Source organism: Hylobates moloch, unplaced genomic scaffold, assembly GCF_009828535.3.
Source record: "Hylobates moloch isolate HMO894 unplaced genomic scaffold, HMol_V3 SCAFFOLD_4, whole genome shotgun sequence".
Classification (NCBI taxonomy): domain Eukaryota; kingdom Metazoa; phylum Chordata; class Mammalia; order Primates; family Hylobatidae; genus Hylobates; species Hylobates moloch.
This window is the reverse complement of record NW_026652279.1, coordinates 75,634,195-75,658,783: the sequence shown is the minus strand read 5'-3', so window position 1 is coordinate 75,658,783 and position 24,589 is coordinate 75,634,195. Positions and strand designations below refer to the sequence as shown.

The following is a 24,589-nucleotide window of genomic DNA, read 5'->3' as shown; positions in this document are numbered from 1 at the left end:
AGAGCACTTGAACTGAGGCTAGTGCAACTCAGAAACTGAATTTTATATTTTAATTCATCTCAAATAATTTATTAAATTTAAATTTTAAAAGTGTTATTCAAGTCAGTTACTGGAAACCTCTCAATTTTGTTTGGAAAAATTGGGTATATGAACATACTTTTAAACTGAAAATTTTATTAAACTTAAATTTAAATTAAGTGCAGTCTGCCCTCAGGTTGCACATCTACTGATTCAACCAATATTAGATTGAAAATATTTGGAAAAGAAAAGTGGATGGTTGCATCTGTACTGAACACTTAAACAGTCTTTTTTTTCTGGTCATTATTCCATAAACAATACAGCATAACAAATATTTACACAGCATTTACACTGTGTTGGGTATTGTAAATAATCTAGACATGATTTGAAGTATAAGGGAAGATGCGCCTAGGTTATATGCAAATACTACATCATTTTATACAAGAGACTTAAGCATCCTTGGATTTTGGTATCCACGAGAAGTTGTAGAACAAGTTCCCCGTTGACACCGAAGGATTACTGCATTTGCAATGAAAACTTACCATCTCAATTAAGACTTGCTGTACTCAGATTTCAAAGATGTGGTACAACAAAAGAATGAAAATCTCATCAATAAAATTTACATTGATTAAATGTTAAAATGATAATATTTTTATATACTAGGTAAATATAATTTATTATTACATTTTACTCTACTGTTCTCCTTTCACTTTTTTAATATTGTTATTAAAATTTCTGAATTATGTAAGTGGTTTGGATTTTATTTCTGTTGGACAGTGCTGTCTTAGACAATGCATATTAATATAAAACCCAAAGTTCTGTTAAGTCAGGTTCCTTGAAGAATAATTAATATTGCATTAAAATTTGTTCTTTATACATGTACAGTTCTATAAATGTTGATAAATTCATACAGTCAGGTAACCAGTACCATAATCAGGACATGAAACATTTTCACCACTCCAAAAAGTTCCCTCACATCCCTTTGTAATCAACCTTTACCCACCACCCCACCCCTGACAACAATGATCTGTTTTCCGTCCCTACAGTTTTGCTGTTTCTAAAATGTCATAAAAATTGAATAACACAGCATGTAGACTTTTGAGACCAGTGAAATCAAATTTTAAATATTTTACCATTCTATGGTATTAAAGGATTATGATCATTTTGATATTCCTTTTCCTTGTATCAAGAACCTTTACCAAGGCCTATTTTTTCCAGTTATTCCACTTTCAAAACTGAACTTTCCTTGTCATCATCCTAGTAATGTATTTACGCTTCAAGAATAAAACTTAGTAGATTGTATTACAGTTATTTACATTACAGTCCTTCCTCCCACCAGACTGTAAGCTAGAAACCTGACTTTGCTTTCCGTAGCGTTAACTCTGTCTAGTGGAGTTAACAGTGCAAATGACAATGCTGAGAAGATATTTCCCATTGTGTTCTAAAACAAGGTAAAGGAAAAAAAGAAATGAGTGATGGAGGTTACCCCCCAGATTAGATATCTACTTTTATTGAAGACTCCGAAAAGAGTATAAGGCTATACAGAGGATCCAAGAACTATGATGCCAGCCAGCCAGGTGTGAATGCTAGTGGAGCTTTATGCCAATATTTTTACCTGGATTGCTACTGGTTTTGTCAGAGCTTGCTAACAAAGTCAAGTAAATTTGGAGTTGTCTTCCTAATAGCATTTTTCTCATAAACCTTGTTATTTCTAGTACGTGATTTTACAGAACATAAAGTCTTTCAAGAATACACATATCACATTATAACAGAAACAGCTGAACCATACAAAGAGCTTAAATTCTAAGGCTCTATCTGAAAAGTCTGATATTTATTTGTAATCATTGATGTTCATATGGTTAAGTACATGAAACATAAGAAATATATGTATTAAATAGTTAATAAGATATTATTATTTAGTTCAATGCTTTCAAGTACTTACTAAAATCTCCAGTAAGAAAAACTCCTTCTGCTCCCGGGGCCCATTCTTTGCAGTATAAACCACCATCAGCACATCTGTGGACGCCAAATGATTCATAGCCTCTGGAAAACTTATCAATACCACCTTCGTTTTCTCCAATGTTCTTCAGAATTTGGCTAAACTGCTTATACCTTTGAAGAAGTGTGAAAGAAAATAAGTTAGAAAATCAAATAGTCTTCCAGAAAAGCTACTGTAATTAACTGCTTTAGTCTTACGCAGGGAAAAAAAGACATTATTAAAGAGGAATAATATAAATAATTTCATTTATTAGTAGAGGTTACCTGGTAGGATAAAATCACTTATTTAAAATAAACTGAGCTAATCTAACTAGCATTTTTTGTAACTTCAAGCACTGGTATGAGAGAGGAAATACGATGGTTATACTATTTCATGAATTTTTTTAAAAGCTAGCATTATAGCAACTTCCATGTCAAGACAGTGTAATGGAACAGAATCTCTACATCTCTCTCCTCTGATTCCTAGGAAAATGAAATAACACAGTCAAAATTCAGCAAGAAAAATAAAATTAGCCTACTGCAGGGTTTGGCAAACTTTTCCTGTAAAGGGGCAGACGGCAAATATTTCAGGCTTTGTCAGCCATATGGTCTCTGTCACAGCTACTCAAGGGTGTCTCTGAAGTATGAAAGGGGCCATGGACAAAAAGTTAATGAGTGGGTGTGGCTGTGTTCCAATAACACTTTATTTACAAAAACAGGTGGTGGGCCAGATTTGGCCTGCAGCCTTTTCCTTCCCTAAAGCAACTAAGCATGTCAAGAACATACATCATATCAAAGTACAAAAGCCAGTGGCCACGAGAAGAAATCACAGATTCCTAAGCAGGACAAAGAACAGCACATGCCTGCTCCTGACCCTCTCCCAGTTCCCCTGGATCAGGTACTGGTACACCAAAAAGTACTACCCTATTTATATTAGTATCCCCTATATCTAGTAGAAACAAACTAGGAAGAACTTGGTAAAACTGGAGAAGTAAACCATGTGGCAGGTGCTCTATGTCAGAAGTGGCAGGTGCTCTATGTCAGAAGTGAAAGTTCCAGAACTATACAATGAACTAGGCAATGCCAATAAGCTTCTCTACACCTCCCCATACCCTCAGGGGTAAGCAGCTTTCCCAGAAAGATGGCAGGAATCTAGGCATGGGATATCCAGGGAATATACAAAATTTGAGATGCAGAATAATGAACCACATCTCAACTTAGCTACATAGAAAATGGATCTTTTTACAAATATTTCACATTATACAACTTAATTAAAAATAAACTCAAAAGAATAAGAGCTGAAAGATTATATGACAACAGAATGAAAAGTAAAAGACTGCAGACTTAAGGAAATAAATGGAGGAATAAAGTATATCAATAGATAATGATGAATAAGTTAGACTCAACAAAAAAGAGTACGTAGTATAGCAAAAATAGCAAATTATTAGTTAAATGAATAAATAATTGAGAATTGAAAGAATTAAAGAAAAACAATTAATTTGAATATATTAAAGAGAACCTAAGAGATACCCAACACAGACAAAACAAAATGATCCAAATATGGATATAGTTGCTGACTGAAAATAAAACCAAATAAAATGAATACAGAAGATATAAAACTGGAAAATTCTCCTAAAGAATTAAATCCACATATTAAAAAGAGCATACGATGTTTTAAGAAAGGTTTGGGAAACAAACACACACAAAATATATCCCAATTTAAGCAACTGAAATTCAAAAGATATAAGAAATGAGTCTATAGCAACCAGGCAGAAAAAGGCAACATTAATTAAAAACCAAAAGATAAAGCCAACTCCACACAATTCTAAGAAGGAAAAGTAGTAATCTAGGAATATCCTAGGAGACAAGTTTCTATTCATATCTAAGGGATTTTTAAAAAATATTGTCAAATTTAAAATTGAGTTTTAGTCAATGACACTAATGAACCATTCTAGAAGAAAAATAAGCTACTTTCCATTTTTCTACATGGCAATTAAAAATTAAAAACAAACACATACAAGAATGAACAGTTATTGTAGGAGTGTGTCTAAGAACTGACTCCTTAAATATAGAACCTTAGCTAGACAACTGTGGAACTGTTTGGATGTGATCATGAAAAAAGGATCTCTACTGACAAAGTGAAAATATTATATTAAAAAAAGAGATGAGTGAAAGGGGGATGAAATTTTATAGCAAGGAATCACTCAACACAGAGTAAAATTTAAGGTTGTCATCATTATACTTTTTAATTTCTTTATTAATCTTAGATGAGCACTTAAGAAATAACACTTTATTTAAGGTAAAGAAAGTTGTATATGAATTCCAATAATTTCATCTTTCAATTTCACTTTAGTTTCATTGCTTAAAGTTAACAGACATTTATTTTGTCATGTCTCATTATAGTATTTTTATCAAGCATTTTCTCTAAACTTCTATCTAAAGATAGGCATATAAAAATATCAAGAATGATATACCCTTAATATCAGTGAGGATTATTTTGGTGAGGTTTCTTTTTACTTTCTCTGTTGCATTGTTCTAAACACATATAACAAATAACTACCATTTAAAAAAAATGGAGTATAGTTTTCCTAAAACTATAATTTTTCACATTATTAAAACAGCAACATAATTTTATATAATATTCATAAGAATTTTACTGAGTATGTAAAACTAGGTTTATAAAATGTGAGGAACTGAAATCATTTGAAATAGATCTATAGAACAAAACCGAGTTTCTGAAATAGTATTAAGCAGAAGTAAAAATTCAGTATGTGATGAAAGGGCATTTCAAAACAGTAAGAAAAGGATGGTTTATGCAATAATATTGAAATATATAAGTTTGTCATAAAAAAGTAGATCTCTAAAACCAAAATAACTTCCAGAGAGATCAAATTTATAAACTTTAATATTTTAAAAATAAGTAAGTCCAAGAGATCATGGAAAATGAAATACAAGTGGCCAATAAACATTAGAAACAATGATCAAACTCATATATAACTAAAGAAGTGCAAACCTAAACTTCAAAATTCAATTTTCCACCTAAAAGACCCAGAAACATATGATAGTCTATATGGATGGGATATGGTTCAGGAGAAAACACATTTTCAAATGCTCTTGGTTGAAATATAAATTAGAAAACAATTTGGCAACAACTATGAAAATTTCAAAGTCACACTCTTCAAGTAAGTAACTCTATTTTTAGAAATTTGTCCTTTGGATATACATCACACAAAGATGCAAAGACATCTATGTATACAATAATATTTATTCTTTATGGCATTATTTATAATACAAAACCATGGAAAATAACCCACCTTTGCAACAATGGGAAACTAAGTGAATAACTGTGGAATATCCAAATGATAATTATATGACAACCATTAAAAAAAATGAGGTAGGGCAAAATGTGCTGATATGGAATCCTGTCCGAAATAATCCCAGTCTCACAGATAGTTTTATTCCAGGGGACATAAACTGAACCACCCCAAGGAGCCAGGCCAGGCAGGTGTAATAAATATGAGGAGCTGATCCCACACAAGGAACAAAATTGCAAAGCTGATGATAACATAATTAAGGAAAACAATGCAGAAAGAAACTGTTGAGATGGAAAGTACAAGCCTCATCTAAAAGCACAGCCTCTATTTAATAGTTACACCTCATTGCTACGTAGCATAGTTTGTCCAATCATATAATTATTCAAGAACATGAAAAAATACAGATTTTTCTATGAACTCTTCCTAATTTAAACAGTGGCAACTGTTTCAAAATACTTAAAATACTTACCTAGACGAACAAACTAGATATGCAGGCCTGATGGAATACCATATGCAAACTCTTTAAATCATATGAGAAAAGGTTGTGTGTGTGTGTGTGTGTGTGTGTGTGTGTGTGTGTGTGTGTGTGTTTTTAACCTCTTCCCGATATCAGTCAGCTGTACTTCTTGGAATATGGAAATGCTAATCCATATTAAATTACGTAAGTAATAACAGGCAATAAAATGATCAAACAGTGTGGAACAATCAACAAAACAAAAACTGAACTTAGGGTAAAAAATATACACACACATACACCCTCATAATAAAAGGAAAACTACTGATTTTCCAAAAAGGTATAACGTTAGGAGGATAAACAAATGTGGTAATAATAATTTTACTTTCAATGTTGGTAAAATGCCTTAAGATAAATTTTTAGATTTATGTAAAGTTTAAAAAATAATCATTTTCAGAAAGTTTCTTAAAGTATTTTCAAACGTCTCATTTAGTAAAATTTCAGTGGAAACACGATTATAGCATTATATTACTTTAACTAAGTATCTTGACTTGCCTCAAGGTCAGCCCTACAGCTTCTGATACAAAAATACACATTGCACTTTGAAATCATTGTGGCTCAAAAAGGAAAATGCCTGAGGATACAGCAAGCTCATCATGCCTGTGCCCTCTCCTGCTATAGTCATCTCTCTTAATATTTTGCTATGAATTTAGAGGATATTTAAAAACTAGGTCAAATTTTTGGTAACCAAGAACATAAAATGAAACTAGCACAGGAACTAGCATTTTGTATAAAGAACTGTTATAAAAATTATCAGATGTGACCTCTATATCAATGTTTTAAATCCTCTGTTACACAGGAAGAGACAGAGGCAAACATAAATACATAAATTGTCCAAGGTCAAGAAGGTAATAAGTACTCAGCCTTGAGTAGTGGACTACAGGCGCCCACCACCATGCCTGGCTAATTTTAAGGTAATTAACCTTATAATTACATTTAACCTTTAATTATATTTAATTAATTTAATCTTACAATTAAGAGAATCAGGGGTAGCTGATATTAGCTTTATTTCTAGAAACAGTCCACGTTCAAATCCTGACTCTGTTGCACACCATATGTGACTCTGAATAAGTCCCTTAATCTCCTTTTTCCTGATTTTTTTAACATGTTAATTGGGGGCTAGGGGGAACCTCATAGATTGTAAGGAATCAACGAAACACAGCAGGCGCATTCCCCACAGTATTCAATAAATGGTGGCTGGAACTTTTCTCCCCCTCGAAGTGGCAACACGATAGTGTACTTTTTACTTTATCAATTTTCTTTTACTTATTACACTTGCTTAGATTGTAAAACACATATTAGCTATAGCAACATTATGATTTTTCCCCTCAAGTTCCAAAAGTGTTTAAGAATGCTTTCCATTTTTTTCCTGGAATACAAAAATACAAACATAAATACACTAACACATATTGCACACTCCAAATTGATTTGAATATATGAGTTATAGAAAGTTTGGAAGAAAATAAAGTAGACTTGACTGCCCGGCATGGGGTGGAGGGGCGGCAGGGAGTTAGCAGTAGGACAGGTATGAAAACAAAATGAAACAAGCTAAAATCTTTGCTCTCCTGGAAGGCAGTTGGTTCATCCCAGATCAGTACTGAAGCTCTAATTTCAGACAGGGTTGTGAAAACAAGAGACATGTCAGCGGAGATGGACCATGCCTTACCTGGAAATGTATTGGGTATAGAATCCATTCTCAAGTCCTTCTGAGCAGGCCAGAAACCCAAGAAACACACAAGGAAAACTCCTTTCTTAATAGCTGATTTTTAAGATTTTATTTTGTCATTTGCTTCCTATGGGAGAATTGGATTAGAAGCAAGAAAAAGCACAGAAGTAAAACTTCAAGAGAAATTTTTAATAGCTCAAAAGGGGGAAAATAGGGTTAAAGGAGTGGAGTGTTGAAAATTTTTGGAAGGGTAAAAAAGCTTTCTAACTTTCCAGCACCATTTATTAAACAGGGAATCCTTTCCCCATTTCTTGTTTGTGTCAGGTTTGTCAAAGATCAGATGGTTGTAGATGTGTGGTATTATTTCTGAGGGCTCTGTTCTGTTCCATTGGTCTGTATCTCTGTTTTGGTACCAGTACCATGCTGTTTTGGTTACTGTAGCCTTGTAGAAAGCTGAAACTGGATCCCTTCCTTACACTTTATACAAAAATTAATTCAAAATGGATTAAAGACTTAAATGTTAGACCTAAAACCATAAAAATCCTAGAAGAAAACCTAAGCAATACCATTCAGGACATAGGCATGGGCAAGGACTTCATGTCTAAAACACCAAAAGCAATGGCAACAAAAGCCAAAATTGACAAATGGGATCTAATTAAACTAAAGAGCTTCTGCACAGCAAAAGAAACTATCATCAGAGTCAACAGGCAACCTACAGAATGGAAGAAAACTTTTGCAATCTACTCATCTGACAAAGGGCTAATATCCAGAATCTACAATGAACTCAAACAAATCTACAAGAAAAAAACAAACAACCCCATCAAAAAGTGGGCGAAGGATATGAACAGACACTTCTCAAAAGAAGACATTTATGCAGCCAACAGAAACATGAAAAAATGCTCATCATCACTGGCCATCAGAGAAATGCAAATCAAAACCACAATGAGATACCATCTCAAACCAGATAGAATGGCCATCATTAAAAAGTCAGGAAACAACAGGTGCTGGAGAGGATGTGGAGAAATAGGAACACTTTTACACTGTTGGTGAGACTGTAAACTGGTTCAACCATTGTGGAAGACAGTGTGGCGATTCCTCCAGGATCTAGAACTAGAAATACCATTTGACCCAGCCATCCCATTACTGGGTATATACCCAAAGGATTATAAATCATGTTGCTATAAAGACACATGTACATGTATGTTCACTGCAGCACTATTCACAATAGCAAAGACTTGGAGCCAACCCAGATGTCCATCAATGATAGACTGGATTAAGAAAATGTGGCACATATACACCATGGAATACTATACAGCCATAAAAAAGGATGAGTTCATGTCCTTTGTAGGGACATGGATGAAGCTGGAAACCATCAGTCTCAGCAAACTATCACAGGGACAAAAAACCAAACACCGCATGTTCTCACTCATAGGTGGGAATTGAACAATGAGAACACATGGACACAGGAAGGGGAACATCACACACTGGGGCCTGTCATGGGGTGGGAGGAGGGGGGAAGGATAGCATTAGGAGATATAACTAACGTAAATGACGAGTTAATGAGTGCAGCACACCAACATGGCACATGTATACATATGTAACAAACCTGCATGTTGTGCACATGTACCCTAGAACTTTAAGTATAATAAAAATAAATAAATAAATAAAAAAGCTATCCAACTCAGTCTTTAAAAAGACTGCAGGTGTCTCACAGAAACCTTCTTTCTTAAGTGAAAAATAACCAAAATATACAAAATTATTCATATATTAAGGCTGCCAAATGAAGGTTAACCATTCGAGACTTTAAAGTGAGTATTTTATGTTCCTCAGTCAGGGCAATTATTCAACAAAAATACCCAACATACTTATTGCAGGATAAACATATTTATTGTGTGCTAATAATTCAGTTACGTAAAACAAGATCCTTCTTGTAAGATGTTCATCCGTGCAGTGGGAAACACTGTCCGACTCATGACAGGATACGCCTGAGATAAGCAAGTGTTCACAGAAGAATGAGCAAGACCAGTAAGGAACTAGTGATTTTGACTGGAAGAAGAGATTAGGAGAAGGCTTTAGGGAGTAGCTGGCATTTGTGCTGTATCTTGAAGGATGAGTAATACATTTTGACAGCTGGAGAAAAGACACAGAAGCACATTACATGTGTAAAAATTGGATGTTTATTGATGACATGACGACTAGCTGTGTGTAGTCAGAGCAGGAGAAAGTGGAGTATTCCAGTGGCCAGTTGGGATGAAAAAGATAGTCTGCAATTGGATAATAAGTGGAATAAAAAATAAAATCCTTAAAAACTTTACAGAGGAGATAACTGGTATGATCAGAGACATGTTTTACAGGGAGCAGTTTGAAGGATGAATTTTATTAGGCAGAGTCCATAAATTAATAAAGTATTTATTAAGTAGACTATTAAGCACAGATATTGGCAGATCCTCCTGTTATACAAGAGTGAGCAATGAAAAGAATTTTTTAAATGACATCATGGTACACATGGTTTCTTATTTTTGAAAACTATTTCTTATTTTTAAAATGTTGTAAATGTCATCAAATCACCAAATGCATCTATTTTCAAAATCCTACATAAATTTTCAGTGGCATTTCCAATCTGTATTCAACTTAGCATACACTCTTCACTTCATCTATCAGAAAACAGTAGAAATGAAACTGAGCAAAGGTGACAAAGAATAGTGAAATCCATCTATTTATTATACAGGCATTACTGAGAGTCTACTGTATATCCAGTACTATGCTAGTCACTGAGAATATAGAGATAAAAGACATTATAAAGTCCACAACTTGAAGATATTCTCTGTTATGTATGGGAGACCATAGAAGAGAAAGCAAGGAGTAGGAAAGCATTACCTAAGTTACTGATAAAGACAATCATAAAACAGAAGGTAATTCTGAATGTAATTCTTTCCTTGGAACTAAACTAAATGGTATTCTTCGCTTTGAAATTCCACAAAGACTGGGAAAATTATCTATTTTGAACCCTGATGTCTTCCTAGTACATAAAATACTGGCACATAGTTAAGTATTCAATGAACAAATATTTAGTGAGAACCAATTATCTGTCAGATTCTTTCAATGGTGATAAAATGGTTAGAGTTAGGTTTAAGATTATGATTATTATGTTTGAATTTGAATCCTAATCCTACTGCTTACCAACTGTGACTAAATTTTCTAATCTGAAATAAGAATAATGGAACTTACCTTATAAGTCTGCTTTGAAAATCAAATGAAATAATGTACCTAAACTTTTTAGCATAATATCTTTCATGTGAAATAATGAATAAATACACTATTAATTAATGTATTCAATAAGATTGATGGAAATGAGATAAACAGAAAAATTAATAGACTATTAGAATATTAAAAAGATATAATTCCTGTAACTATATTAGATATAATATAGGTGGCTTCCTGATTTATCAGTCCCACTGGCTCTCTTTGTACACTTGCTTGACTGGCCCTATAGAGGTTGTGGCTTGCAAGCAGCTATCTGAAGAGGCCAGATACTGCAAGTCTTGATCAGTTTGAACTGTTATAACAAATTACCATAGACTGGATGGTTTAAACAACAAGCATTTATTTCTTATAGTTCTAGAGGCTGCGAAGTTCAAGACTGAGAACCAGCAGATCCAGCGTTTGGTGAGGGCACTCTTCCTTGTTTTCCGATGACCACATTCTCATTGTATCCTGACGTGGTAGACAGGAAAGGGAGGAAACAAGCTAACACCCCCCAATCTCTTCTTATAAAGCCACTAATCACGTCAGGAGAGGGCTGCTCTTATGATCTAATTAATCACCTCCCACAGGTACCATCTCCAAATAGCATGACATCATAGATCAGAGTTTCAACATTTACATTCTGAGTGGATATAAACATTTAGTTCATAGCAAAATAAAATGAATGTGTAGAAGAATAAAGGCTCCAAAGGACAAACTTTGACTAATACGAGACAGAAAACGGGAAGAAGTCCTTAGATAAATTCCTCACTCTTCCTCTTTAATATCTTGTGTGACCAAATGACCAGCTATAAAAGGAGATATATCCTCTCACTTGAGAATTCAGTGCATCAGCTTGGGTGCATACCAAGATCAAATGTATATAGATCTGCACAGGTGAATAATAAACTGGGGATGTGATGACCCAGTGGAGACCACTTGCTTCCAGGAGTGAAAACACAAACCTCTCACTGTTCTTTAAAATGACTGCAAATTACTCTGTTCAAACCACTCCTAACTGATTAAAAGTGAGCTGCAGACAGTTAATTCCCACCATTTCACTTCTGCTCAAACTGCAGGTCTGTGGTTTTTCACTCAAGCAGCTTTTCCCACTATTATAATCTTTATCAATGCCTAGGTTCATGAGATTTGAAGCTAGCTATTAAATGAGTTGTTTCATACATGGAATTAGTCTAAGACTAATTGGTATACACCACCTACTATGTGCCAGGCATGGTACTACCCAAGAAAGAATAGATTTACAAATAAAAGACTGAGTTACATTGCTAGTCCCATTAGCAACTGACCTTCAATTTTCACTTAACAGTCTCAGAATTTCTGCTTCCTCATTTATAAAACGGAATGATAATATCATTGATGTCAAGGTGGCTGTGCTTATATATAACCAGCCCACAAAAAATAAATTATTTTATGACACGTTATATCTTTCTTTTTAAAAAAAAATAAGAAATGAAGATCTCATTTAGTTGTAAATTATTAACTACTTTCAGCAAATCATTAGTCTCCAATTTCTAAGTAGAAAACTTAAAACCTTGAAAAAATTGGAATTGTTCTGCTATGCTAATTTTAATACAAAAATAAAATTTAAACATTAATCCCATTACAAGCATACATTGTGTTATTAATTTTAATCTTTTTAAATTTTATTCATATTGTACCATCTCTAAAACACAATCAAATGCATTGTGACCAATCTAATAAACACATCCTCAGTCTACATGTAAGAAAAAATTGTTAGTCTCTTATTTTCTGATGTGAAGGAATGAAAGCTAATTAAGTCACAGTTTTGTTCTTAGTCTAAAGTTAAGTGCAATGAAAATTGGCTACTTTCAGTCTCAAATTAATAAAATACATAGAGAAGTTATGGTTATAAGGAGATCATTAAGTATTTGGTGGGGGTGGAAGTATGAGGTAAATTCATAATTATTATCTTTTAAAAGTTGCTACTATTTAAAATAGTACCCCAAAAGTAAATAGCGGCTATTATTTGTTAAATATTCTTTCTTAAATTCTGGCACTGGGCCATAGATGTGAGGGGGTCAAGGGTGATCATTGCTAAGATCTTTCTAGGTCTAAATCCTATAAAATCAAGAAAAGAAAAAGAAATGTTCTTATTCAATTAACAAAAACCTAGACAAAGTCCATTAGTGGTACCATTTAGAAATCCTTAAAACTCTTCATTTCTTTTAATAATGAAGCCTTTATTTATACTATATTATTCTACATTCAGAATAATGGAAATACTATCACGTTTAATGACACAACTTAAAGAACCTACTATAAAGCCATTAATGTAAACATATTTTGACTTCACAGATTAATTAGAATAAATTTAACAAAATATAGCTAGAAATTAATTTTAATCACTGTGCCTTATCTCTTGGTTGCAAGCAAATTAATAATATATTGCCCTTACAGTTTACTGAGGTATGATTAATGGTCAATATTAAAATTTCTAGAGTCTTCTGGCAAAGTGAAAATCTGACTGCCTAACAAATGCTCACACAGACACACATCTGAATGCAATAAGTCAGAGTTACCGAAGGTAAGCCCTGTGAGATGGCCCATCTGGTCAGGCCTGGAAATGTCAAGTATTGTCCCAAGCACTTTAAGCTGCCAGCCTCTTTATCAGCCTCTCTCTTTCCAGTCACGCTCCTGTTCAGGTCTTTGGTACATGCTCTGCTGATTACCTTGGAAAAGGGCAATGCTGTAACTGTTCAACTGACCTTTCAGTTTATTTTCTCTTGTGTAATATGAAACATGAGCTAACACAGTCCTAGTCTACTGATTTCTAGGAAGAATTCTGACTTGATGTTTCACCAGCTCTTGGCTCAAATAACACTCTGCTCTTCTGTATTCAGGTTTCTCTTTTTGGAAAAATTACATGGCAAAGACCAGAGGTATGGGCTAGAGAGATAGAAGCTTTAGGTCCTCTGCAAGGTGGACCACATCTGCACAGTAGTAGGCTCCTGAGAATGTATGGTCAACTAACTTGCTGAGAAGCAATTCCAATCCTTTAAGTCATCCCTAGGATATTGTACTTAATGTGACTTTCATTGTATCCATGAATCGTTTTAAAGTGATGATGCTTATGCCTTTTCTGTCTTTCAATATGAATGTTACAGTTACTTGAACATTGCCAAAAATGCTATACTCACCATGGGAAAAACAAAATAGAGAGGGAGGTTAAAGAATCGAAAGGTACACATTCTAGACCCAACTCTAAGATACTAGCGATGTGACCTTTGGAAAGACAAACATCAAAAATGCTATACTCACCGTGGGAAAAACAAAATGGAGAGGGAGGTTAAAGAATCGAAAGGTACACATTCTAGACCCAACTCTAAGATACTAGCGATATGACCTTTTGAAAGATAAACATCCAAAGGTTTAGGTTCTTCTTCTACAAAATGAAGAAGTTGAACTGAAAGGTTCCATCCTATAATCTATACTCTAAACTTCTTTGATTCTTATCTGGGTACTAAATTTTCCCAACCTAGAAAGAAAAAAAATGCACCCCAACACAAAGGTTATTTTGCACATTTCCCACATAAACCAAAAAGTACATATTTTACCATGTACAAGAAACATAATGTTACATTTATATTTTTTCTTAAAATAAAATGCAGGGTATAAACCACATATGAAATATAATAGACACAGGAAATTTTATTTTCTTTATTGATTGATTTATTGAGAAGGAATCTCACTCTCTAACCCAGGCTGGAGTGCAGTGGCACAATTTCAGTTCACTGCAACCTCCACCTCCTGGATTCTAGCGACTCTCCTGATGCAACCTCCCGAGTAGCTGGGACTACAGGCCTGTGCCACCACGCCTGGCCAATTTTGTATTTTTTAGTATAGGCAGGGTTTGTCCATGTTGGCCAGGCTGGTCTCAAACTCCTGACCTCAGGTGATCCACCCGCCTCGGCCTCCCAAAGTGCTGGGATTATAGGCGTGAGCCACTGTGCCTGGCCAACACAGAAAATTTTAAAAAGAGAAATAATCTGGACAGAAAAAATAATAATAATTTATAAATATTACAAATTGTAAATTATAATGACCAGTACCTTATGGAGTACTTACTATGTTCCAGGCATTGTTCTAACTTACAAATGAAAGCTTATTTAAGCTCTCGCAATAACTCAACACCGAGAGAAGTAGTATTATTCCTACTGCACAGATGAGAAAACTGAAAAGGTTAAGCAATCTTGCTCAAGGTCACACAGCTAGTCTGTATGTGAAGCTGAAATATAAATCCAAGATTTTACCTCCAAAGCATTGGTCCTTGACCATTCTTAATATCACCCCAATAAGTTTGTTTTGTTTGTTTTGGTTTGGTTTGGTTTTGGTTTTTGAGATGGAGTTTTGCTCTTGTTGCCCAGGCTGGAGTGAAAGGGCACAATCTCAGCTCACTGCAACCTCCGCCTCCTGGGTTCCAGTGATTCTCCTGCCTCAGCCTCCCTTATAGTGGGGATTACAGGCATGCAGCACCACACCCAGCTAATTTTGTATTTTTGTAAAGATGGGGTTTCTCCACGTTGGTCAGGCTGGTCTCGAACTCCCAACCTCAGGTGATCACAAAATATTTTAACTTTTCCTATTTTATTTTTGGGATTTCAGTTTTTTTGTTTGGTTGGTTGGTTGGTTTTGAGACAGTTTTATTCTGTCTTGCAGGCTGGAGTGCAGCAGTGTGATCCTGGCTCACTGCAACCTCCTCCTCCCTAGCTCAAGCGATCCTCCCACCTCAGCCTCCCGAGTAGCTGGGATTACAGGCACGTGCCACCATGCCCAACTAATTTTTGTATTTTCAGTAGAGACGGGGTTTTGCCATGGTGGCCAGGCTTGTGTCAAACTCCGGACCTCAAGTGATTCGCCTGCCTCAGCCTCCCAAAGTGCTGGGATTACAGGCATGAGCCACCGTGCCCGGCCTTATTTTATTTTATAAAGTCAACAAAGAGAAAGGGACACATATGATTTTAATTGCCCAGAGAATTTTTATTTGGGGAGTGTTCCTGTCACAACAAACTTGAATTAACTGACCTGAAGCAAGATCTGGAAACAAATACTTTTTGAATATATAGTTTAAAACATAGTTTGAAGTATTATTTTGATAGGTAGTTTGAAACTTTGTATCAGAGGTCTAAGAATTTATATCTTCATGATATATAGTTTCAAACAAGATTGTTATATCAATTGTGAAGTAAAAACTAACAAACACTAATTTTTTTACCTAAAACAATAATCAAAGATCAGAAAACTTATATAAATTGACACTTTGCAAATCAACAAACCCAATCACACTTATGAATTTATTAAATATAGCCAGAGAGTCATGGATGCTAGCCTTGTGAATGTTTTTATATTAGGAACAGGATAAATGAATCAGTTATCATTTTGACAATGGCATAGGACACACTACATTAATATATATCAAAGAATCTCAGGAGATATATATATTTCCAACAATAAAAAAATCCACATCTTTTGGACTAAATAGCGGTGAAATATCAAAGATCCATCAAACACTCTGACAGTTCTTTGCCTTTACTGAGAGAAACAAAGTTTCAAAATTCTGTCAGGCACAAAACTACAAAGATCATAAGAGCTTTCACAGTGGCAGCCTACATATTGGCAAGATCTCTTTTAATTTACAAAAATTCAAGCCTTATATCTATATCTATCTATCTACGTATATATCACATTGTATAACATATGCATATACACACATACACACACATACACAGCGCATATATATATATAAGATATATATCTATATATATCTTATATACACAAACCCAAAGATTTTACATCCAATAACCTAACACCGATGAAACAGAATAGGTCTGAAAGCACAGGTACAGTTTGGCAAGTACAGTGGTCCTCTGCATTGTGTGCATGTCTCAATTTATTACATCTCCTCCATTACATATTTTATTCTTTTACCTATTTACCCAAATTGAAATTGAGATAAGGTATTTAAATGTTACTGGGCAACTCTACTCTGTAGGTCTTCTAATGATGTAATGTATGAATGTAAAATAACACTTATACATTTTACTTACCATATTTTCAAGTTCCTCACCAAATGAAACTACTATAACCAAGAGCATAATGCTACAAGCAGATTTAAAAGAAAACCCAAAGTTAAATTTCATGTAAGTACAACTAAATCTGTGTGCTAATAATGTCATACTGATACTTAATTTAGTAGCCTATTCAACATCAGTACAATGGAAACTTTAAATTCACCTAAGCCTTGTATTGCTTATGGGGAACAGTTTTTCAATTCTGTGATCCCAAAGTGCTCTGACCAGACATACTGATACAGATAATTACTGTTTTGGCCTATTCATAATTAAAACAAGTGAAATAGTGAACTCACATAGGCACCTCATTACTTACGGGTCAACCTTTCCCAAGACTGAGTTCACAGAGAGCTTTGACCAAACTGCCCAAACGGTATAATTATACAGTATTATAAATTTATCTGCTGACATATTTTCCCTACCAGATTATAGGTGCCATAAAGCCAAGGATCATGTTTCTTAATGGTTGCTGTACTAGATGCTGAGAAACACAGATTGAACAAATGTTTCTCTCAGCATGTTTCACCATGAGACGCTTGTAAGAGTAGAAAATTTCTTAACAATCTGGGGTGATTTCAATAACTGATACTGATTATTGCATTTACTATGTACCTAGCATTGTGCTAAGTGCCCCCCAAACAATATCTAATTCTTTGTATTCTGTATGTAAAAAAAAATCCTGTACTAGTTGCATAAATGAGGAACCCAAGAATCAGAAAAGTTAAGCTACTTACTAAGGGCACTCAGCAAGTTATTAGCAGAACCAGAATTTTAAAAGACCTTTTTATGTTAAAGTACCTTAAAAACAGTCATCATCATCATTGTAATAACTTGTAACAGTGGCTAATTCAACACAATTTCAAATCCCTTTTAAGAATTCTCAAAATTCTTATGGGAAAACAGCCGTTAGAATACTCATGTATAATATTTTCAAATTATTAAGCACTGTCCATGCATATCACAGATATAATATTATTGACTATGTGACATTCATACATTTAATATTGAAGTGTTGGATCTACATTTAGTGACATAAAAAGACGTTCATAATACACTAAGTGCAAAAAAGAATCAAGTTTAAAGGGTTGCCCATTTAATTATGGATGTATAGTAATATAATAGAAAAGTTATCTGATATATATCAGAATGTAACTATGGTCTCTTGATAATGGGTTAACAATGATTTTTCTTTGCTTTTATCTCTATTTTTCTATTTTTTCCTACTATAAACATACAAAGACAAAATATTAAGTAAATTATGAAAGGATCTATAATATTACTTTAAAATTTCTTGTTTAAAAATAATTTAAAAGTTTTAAGGTAGAGTATGTTTAATCAAATTGTCTACTTTAACAAAAGTTTGAAAGTTTATTGAAAAGTAGATGAGGAAGAAATGAAGACAGCCAAATAATGAAAACTTATATCTCATTAGCAAGTCTACTGTTCAAATTACTGTAATAGTAGTCATAACTGTCCTAATCCAAAATATGGTCAGCTAAACCTGACCATTCTGCTGAAATGGAATGTATGAGACCCTTCAAGGTTTCGATGGCTCTGTCTATATTCAGTTTTCCCACCCCCTTTAACCCACTTATTAACTCATTAAAAAAAAGTTTAAGCTCTAGGGTATGTGCATGGGCACACACACATGCGTGTGTGTATATATATGTACATGTACATATGTACAATATATATGTACATATATACACATATATAATCTCATACTTGCATACATATAATCTATTCAAATCTCTAATACCTACTCAGATATCTAACAATAGTAGGCACTCCTGAATAAAATATCACTAGAACAAAATAAAAATGAAAAAAAGTGGTACCTGTCTTCAAGAAATTACAGGTTGGTAAGACTTCTCTAGTGTTATTTGCTCATAGTATCATACCCTCAAGGATATAACATATCTAAAGCTTTCTGATACTTCCTTATTCATTTTCAAAATGTCAACCCCACCCTATACTAGAAACTGACATATATCCTTGGTATTAAATAAAAGTAATTTTTTTTCTTGTATTTTTAGTAGAGACGGGGTTTCACCGTGTTAGCCAGGATGGTCTTGATCTCCTGACCTCGTGATCTGCCTGCCTCAGCCTCCCAAAGTGCTGGGAGTACAGGCGTGAGCCACTGCGCCCGGCCAAATAAAAGTAATTTTTAAAAAGAAGTCTGCAATATCAAAGGTGCCATATTTAAATAAAATCTACCACAGAAAGGACAGTAAGATAAACCATTTAATTTTTTCACCTTAGATTTTTTTCTTAAAAAAAAAAACAGTGAAATACATCTTAAATTACTTCACTGCCTGTTGCACAGAGAATCCCAGTGATAGATCTATTTTATTATTGTTTGCTTCAATACCTATTTTCCTTCTTTCTTCTTACTTCCAGCAACATTCTCAAAACCACGCTCACAAACAATAAATACTAAAAGTAGTGGCACTGAAGCATGACGTGCTCATTCTCTGCTAAGACTGGTTACCATCGAGCACAAAAGTCCAGCTCTGCACCCTCAACAACAACATTATTTCTATTTAAAAACTCCCGGAGAAGACAGAGGCAGCCATGTAATTATGAATCTGCAGCCACTCTATCTGCTTTGCTTCCTGCTTACGGCCAGCGTGCAGTACTATGAAAAGCATTAGTCATGTGGCCTCAAAAACCAACTTCAAAATCAAAGCTTGAGCTTTGGTCCTGTGTTTGCTTGTTTTGCTTTCTTTGTTTTTATTTCTAATCCTTGGAAAACACAAGGTTTCAAATTCCCTCCCTTTAACTTGCTACTAGAATCAACACTTAAACAATAATTGTACCCCATCAAGAACTGGGCAGCTCAACAACTGCTGAGAAAAGTATATTTGACATTTTTCTCCACAAGACTCCATTCTCAGTTCCTGTACTGGTTCAGTGAATGTGGCTATAATTGAGAAAAGCCCAAATGCAACAAAAGATTCATTCCACAGAAAATATATATGTTTATCTTTAAAATATTTTATATAACTCAGTTTAAGCAGAACTAGGTTTGTCTCCAAATTCACATTAAAGGTCGTATTTACAAGCATTTTCTTATTAACATTCTAAATTTAAAAGATGGAAACGTTTCCCACTATGATGATAAGTGTATTAAGATACTGTTCACTAATTATTTCCTACAGTTCTATAGTACCAACATGTGTATTAAAATTATGATCTCTAATCAAATTCACCCCTGCTCCAAGATCTTTCTAGTCAATAAAAAGAATCACAGATTTTTCAGGAAGGAAAAAATCTTTTCTGCAGAAAAATAAATAAACAAAAGCTCTAACTCACTACAGAGTATTCCAAAATCTCTATTTCCAGTTTCCACAGCTCCTTTACATCATTCCAAACCCCTTTAATAGTCGCAACATCTTAGGTTAACAAACAGTGATTTAATGATTTCATCGTTATACATGAAAATGTGATGTCTTTCATTGAAAGAAAAAAAATTTCATTCACCAAAAGCAAAAATTAGTTTTACTAAAAATAAAAACATGCAAATCTAAAATTTGAAAAAAATAAAAAATGTCTTCATATCTAAGCACTCTAAAATAAAATGCTAATCACATAAAGTCTATAAAGCCAACAACTGCATTTAAACTTACGTATTACTCTCAAAATGTGTGTTTCTGTGTTGTCCATCTGCATCTCACTCAACTGAGCTATTTGTCGAAATCAAGATTTCTGAGATGCTTGCCAAAATGCCTGTTACTGGACTCAATTTCTGGACATAAGGCCTACAAATAGACATATAAACAAAAACCTTTTCATATAATTAGTATGTACACTAAACTCTTTTAAATGTCTGCTGGTAGACATGTTGCTTCTGTACCCTACTAAAGACTTTATACACACTGTCACTTAGGCTATGCTAAATTTATATTTAAATATTTTTTATTCTTCAATAATAAATTAACCTTAGCTTACAGTAACTTTTCTATTTTATAAACTTTCTAATTTTTTCTTAACTTTTGGACTCTTTTGTAATAACATGTAGCTTACAATACAAGCATGTTGTAAAGCTGTACAAATATATTTTCTTTCTTTAAATTTTTATTTTCTTTCCTTGTATCTTTTGGCCTACCCAGGGTCAGGATTATCAAGATCACTGTCTTCCACCTCCATATCTTGTCCCACTGGAAGGTCTTCAGGAGCAGTAACACACATGGAACTGTCATCTCCTATGATAACAATGCCTTCTTCTGGAATCCCTCCTGAAGAGCCTGCTTGAGGATGCTTCATAGTTAACTAATTTTTTAATATACATAGTAGTAGTACACTCTAAAATAACAATTGAAAGTATAATAAATACATAACTAGTAACATGCATTATCATTATTAAGCAGTATATACTGTATATAATTGTATATGCTCTACTTTTATATGACTGGGAGCACAGTAGGTTTGTTTTCATCAGCATCTCCAAAAACACATTAGTGCATTGCACTATGGCATTATGATGGTGATGTCACTATGTGATAAACATTTTTTCAGCTCCATTATAATCTTATGGAACCACCACTGAAGATGTGGTCCATCATGGACTAACAAATCTTCAGTGGTTATAACTGCATATAGAAGATTCTAAGCAACACTGGGGCATGACATGAGCTGTGTTTCAAGCTTGTACTAACAGAGGGATTCTTCCAAATGTTCCAAGCAGTCATTCCCTAGAGTTGATGATGCTCTCTTGGCTTTGGGCACCCAACAAAGTGATGCCCAAAAATGCTCAACATATTGCTTCTTAATAAAGGTTACTTGAACTGATAATCAATAGGCCTTTTTTTTTTTTATCTTTGTAGAGGAATATGAACCACATTAATAACTCAGTTTTACCTGGTGTCCCAAGTTTGGTAAAATTCAAATATATTTATTTTTCATAAGACCATATTTCTCCTTTCAGGATTAGAATCTCTAACAATGCATCCCCCTTCAATCCCCCTTCAGGATGTTCCTCTTGAGGGTGCAGAGCTGGGCTTTTGTGCTTTGGTGGTAACCAGGCTTAGCAGAGAATGAAGATGAGTATGTCATGCTTCAGTGCACTGCTTTTAGTATTTATTGTTTGTGACCGTGGTTTTGAGAATGTTGCTGGAAGTAAGAGGAAGACAGGAAGTGGCTATTGAAACAAACAGTAATAAAATAGATCTATCACTGGGACTCTCAGTGCAACAGGCAGTGAAGTAATTTAAGATGTATTTCACTTTTTTTTTAAGAAAAAAATCTAAGGTGAAAAAAATTAAATGGTGTATCTTACCGTCCTTTCTTTGGTAGTTTTTATTTAAATATGGCATCTTTGATATTGCAGACTTCTTCTTTTTTTTTTTTTTTTTGAGATGGAGTCTCTGTCTGTCATCAGGCTGGAGTTCAGTGGCACAATCTCGGCACACAGTAACCTCTGCCTCCCAAGTTCAAGCGATTTTCCTGCCTCAGCCTCCCGAGTAGCTGGGACTACAGGTGCATGCCACCATGCCTGGCTAATTTTTGTATTTTTAGTAAAGACAAGATTCCACCATACTGGCCAGGCTGGTCTCGAACTCCCAACCTCGTGATCTGCCCTCCTCAGCCTCCCAAAGTGCTAGGATTACAGGCGTGAGCCTCTGTGCCTGGCTGATATTGCAGACTTCTTTTTAAAAATTACTTTCATTTAATACCAAGGATATGTGTCAGTTTCTGGGGTGGGGCTGACGTTTTGATTATGTGTCTATGTCATGGTGACTTATTCAAAGTTAGTAATGACGGGTGGAGGAGGGTATGGGGTCCTGTTTCCTTTTGTTCTCTTCCCTAAGGCAGAAATTATAGCCATAGTGACATCCAGTCAACCTAATTTCCAAACTGAGACAGTTCAGTGTCCAGGATACTTGATATTCCTTCATAAAAATATGAAAATGCAAACACGCTTAATTCCTGAGCAAAATCCTCTTCACAATTCCTTTAATCGTGCAAATGTTACACATTTTCTCCCCTTGATGCAATATTTGTAAAACTTCCTAAAAGAGATCCACGGATCTTATCACTATTGAAGAATAAACAAAACAGTCATAAATTACCAATCTACCATGAGAAAGGGGAAAAAAATCATTAATCATACGGCATCAGAAGATCTTGAATCCAAAAGGTCGGAATTTGACCAAGGCATTCCTAGAACAGCTTTTTAAGAAGGGTTATCAATCCAGACTTGTTAAATTTCTATACTTTTTTAATTTGAACTTTTATAGATTTTGGAGGCACAAGTGCAGATTCTTACATGCATATATTGCACAGTGGTGAAGTCTGGGCTTTTAGTGCATCGAACAAATTTCTGTAGTTAAGTGTTTACAATTAACTAATTCTGAATCAACTGTCAATTAGCATTCATTGCATAATGTAAAGCCAAATGTCTCCAGTGCAATTCTTCAAATTATGAGAAACTTTAACAAATTTCAAGCTAAAGTACAAAAGAGAATATGAATGTCAATATAAAATGAGACACCAAGTAAAAATAGGAAAAAAGTAGGCAGTATATTTTTAAGCTTCTTTTGGAAAATAAATTCATGCTGAATAAATTGAAGTGACATTTGGTTTCTCATAATTCCAGCCTGTCCTGATGGCCTCCAAAGTAACAGATTCTGAAATGTAGCCTTCTTTCTCTAAAACTGACACCTAGCCAGAATTGCCAAGGCAAAAGATTATTTTTAAAGCTGCTCCTATAATATTATTTAGAATCAAATTATATAATTATATAGAATTATCAATTAACCCTCCCAATTACCAAAAAGTTAGCAATAAAAATTGGTTGCCTGGCAGTATCTATTTTATTTGTATACAGATTAGCTGTTAAATCATTAACATTATAAAACATGACAAATGAACCAAAAGATATAATAATACTGAGAGGAAAAAAGAACGATGTCAAACTTCCTGAATTTAAAATGTCTCCTTGAGCAAGAATCTGCCTCATATACATATCATAGAATCAAAAACGTCTGTCATCCTAAAGATAAGTAAATGTATTGAAAGTAATTTAAACTCTGTAAAAGGAAATACAAAAACTTAGTAATTTCTGAAGTAGGACTCCTATAGAAGGGCACGAGGAGGAACTATCACAATGCAAAAAAAAGATATAATCAAATTATAGTCATATACTTTCTAGTTACTCTGACCACAGATCTATCCTAACAGAGATAGATAACAAAAATAATGCAAAATCACATCATCTAATTTTTCCTCTTAGAGCCAAGAGAAGCAGGTAATAACAGAAAAGAAACTGGACACAGTAAATGTGGCTAGCAGTGGATAACCAGTCTAGTCTAGAGCTGAGACCTTTAGTTTAGCCATATATTGCAATGTATTATACAAGAAAAATATATTCTAATTACTACTGGAAAGAGAGGAGGAGGAGAGAGGGGAGAAGAGAGAGTGAAAAAAAGACAAGAAGAATACGAAAAAGAAACAAATATCCCTGACAAAAAAAAAGTACAATGTGAAAAATCAATACAATGAAATTAAATCAAATTCTAATCCCAAATCAAATCACTACTGCTGCCTTCCTACACAAAAAGACATATAATAACAAAAAAGCTAATTAAATGTTTCTCATTAAAATTCTTCAGTGTTCAAAGTCTATCAAGTGTCGCCCATTTGCCCTTCCAAATTCACCACCCCCAACTTTTCTTTTTTTTTTTTTTTTTTTTTGCACACCACTCTTTGACTCAAGAAGCTGGTATATGGGGACTGCATTAGAATA

The 24,589-nt window shown here is 34.1% G+C and overlaps 1 protein-coding gene across 1 annotated transcript in view; it reads right to left on the bottom strand.

Moving 5' to 3' along the window:
- Positions 1-24,589, bottom strand: part of GBE1 (1,4-alpha-glucan branching enzyme 1) — a 284,910-nt gene that overhangs the window by 228,538 nt on the left and 31,783 nt on the right. The window contains exon 2 of the mRNA XM_032150400.2: positions 1,961-2,130. Within this exon, the coding sequence (XP_032006291.1) occupies positions 1,961-2,130 (170 nt within the window). The remainder of the gene's footprint in view (positions 1-1,960; positions 2,131-24,589) is intronic.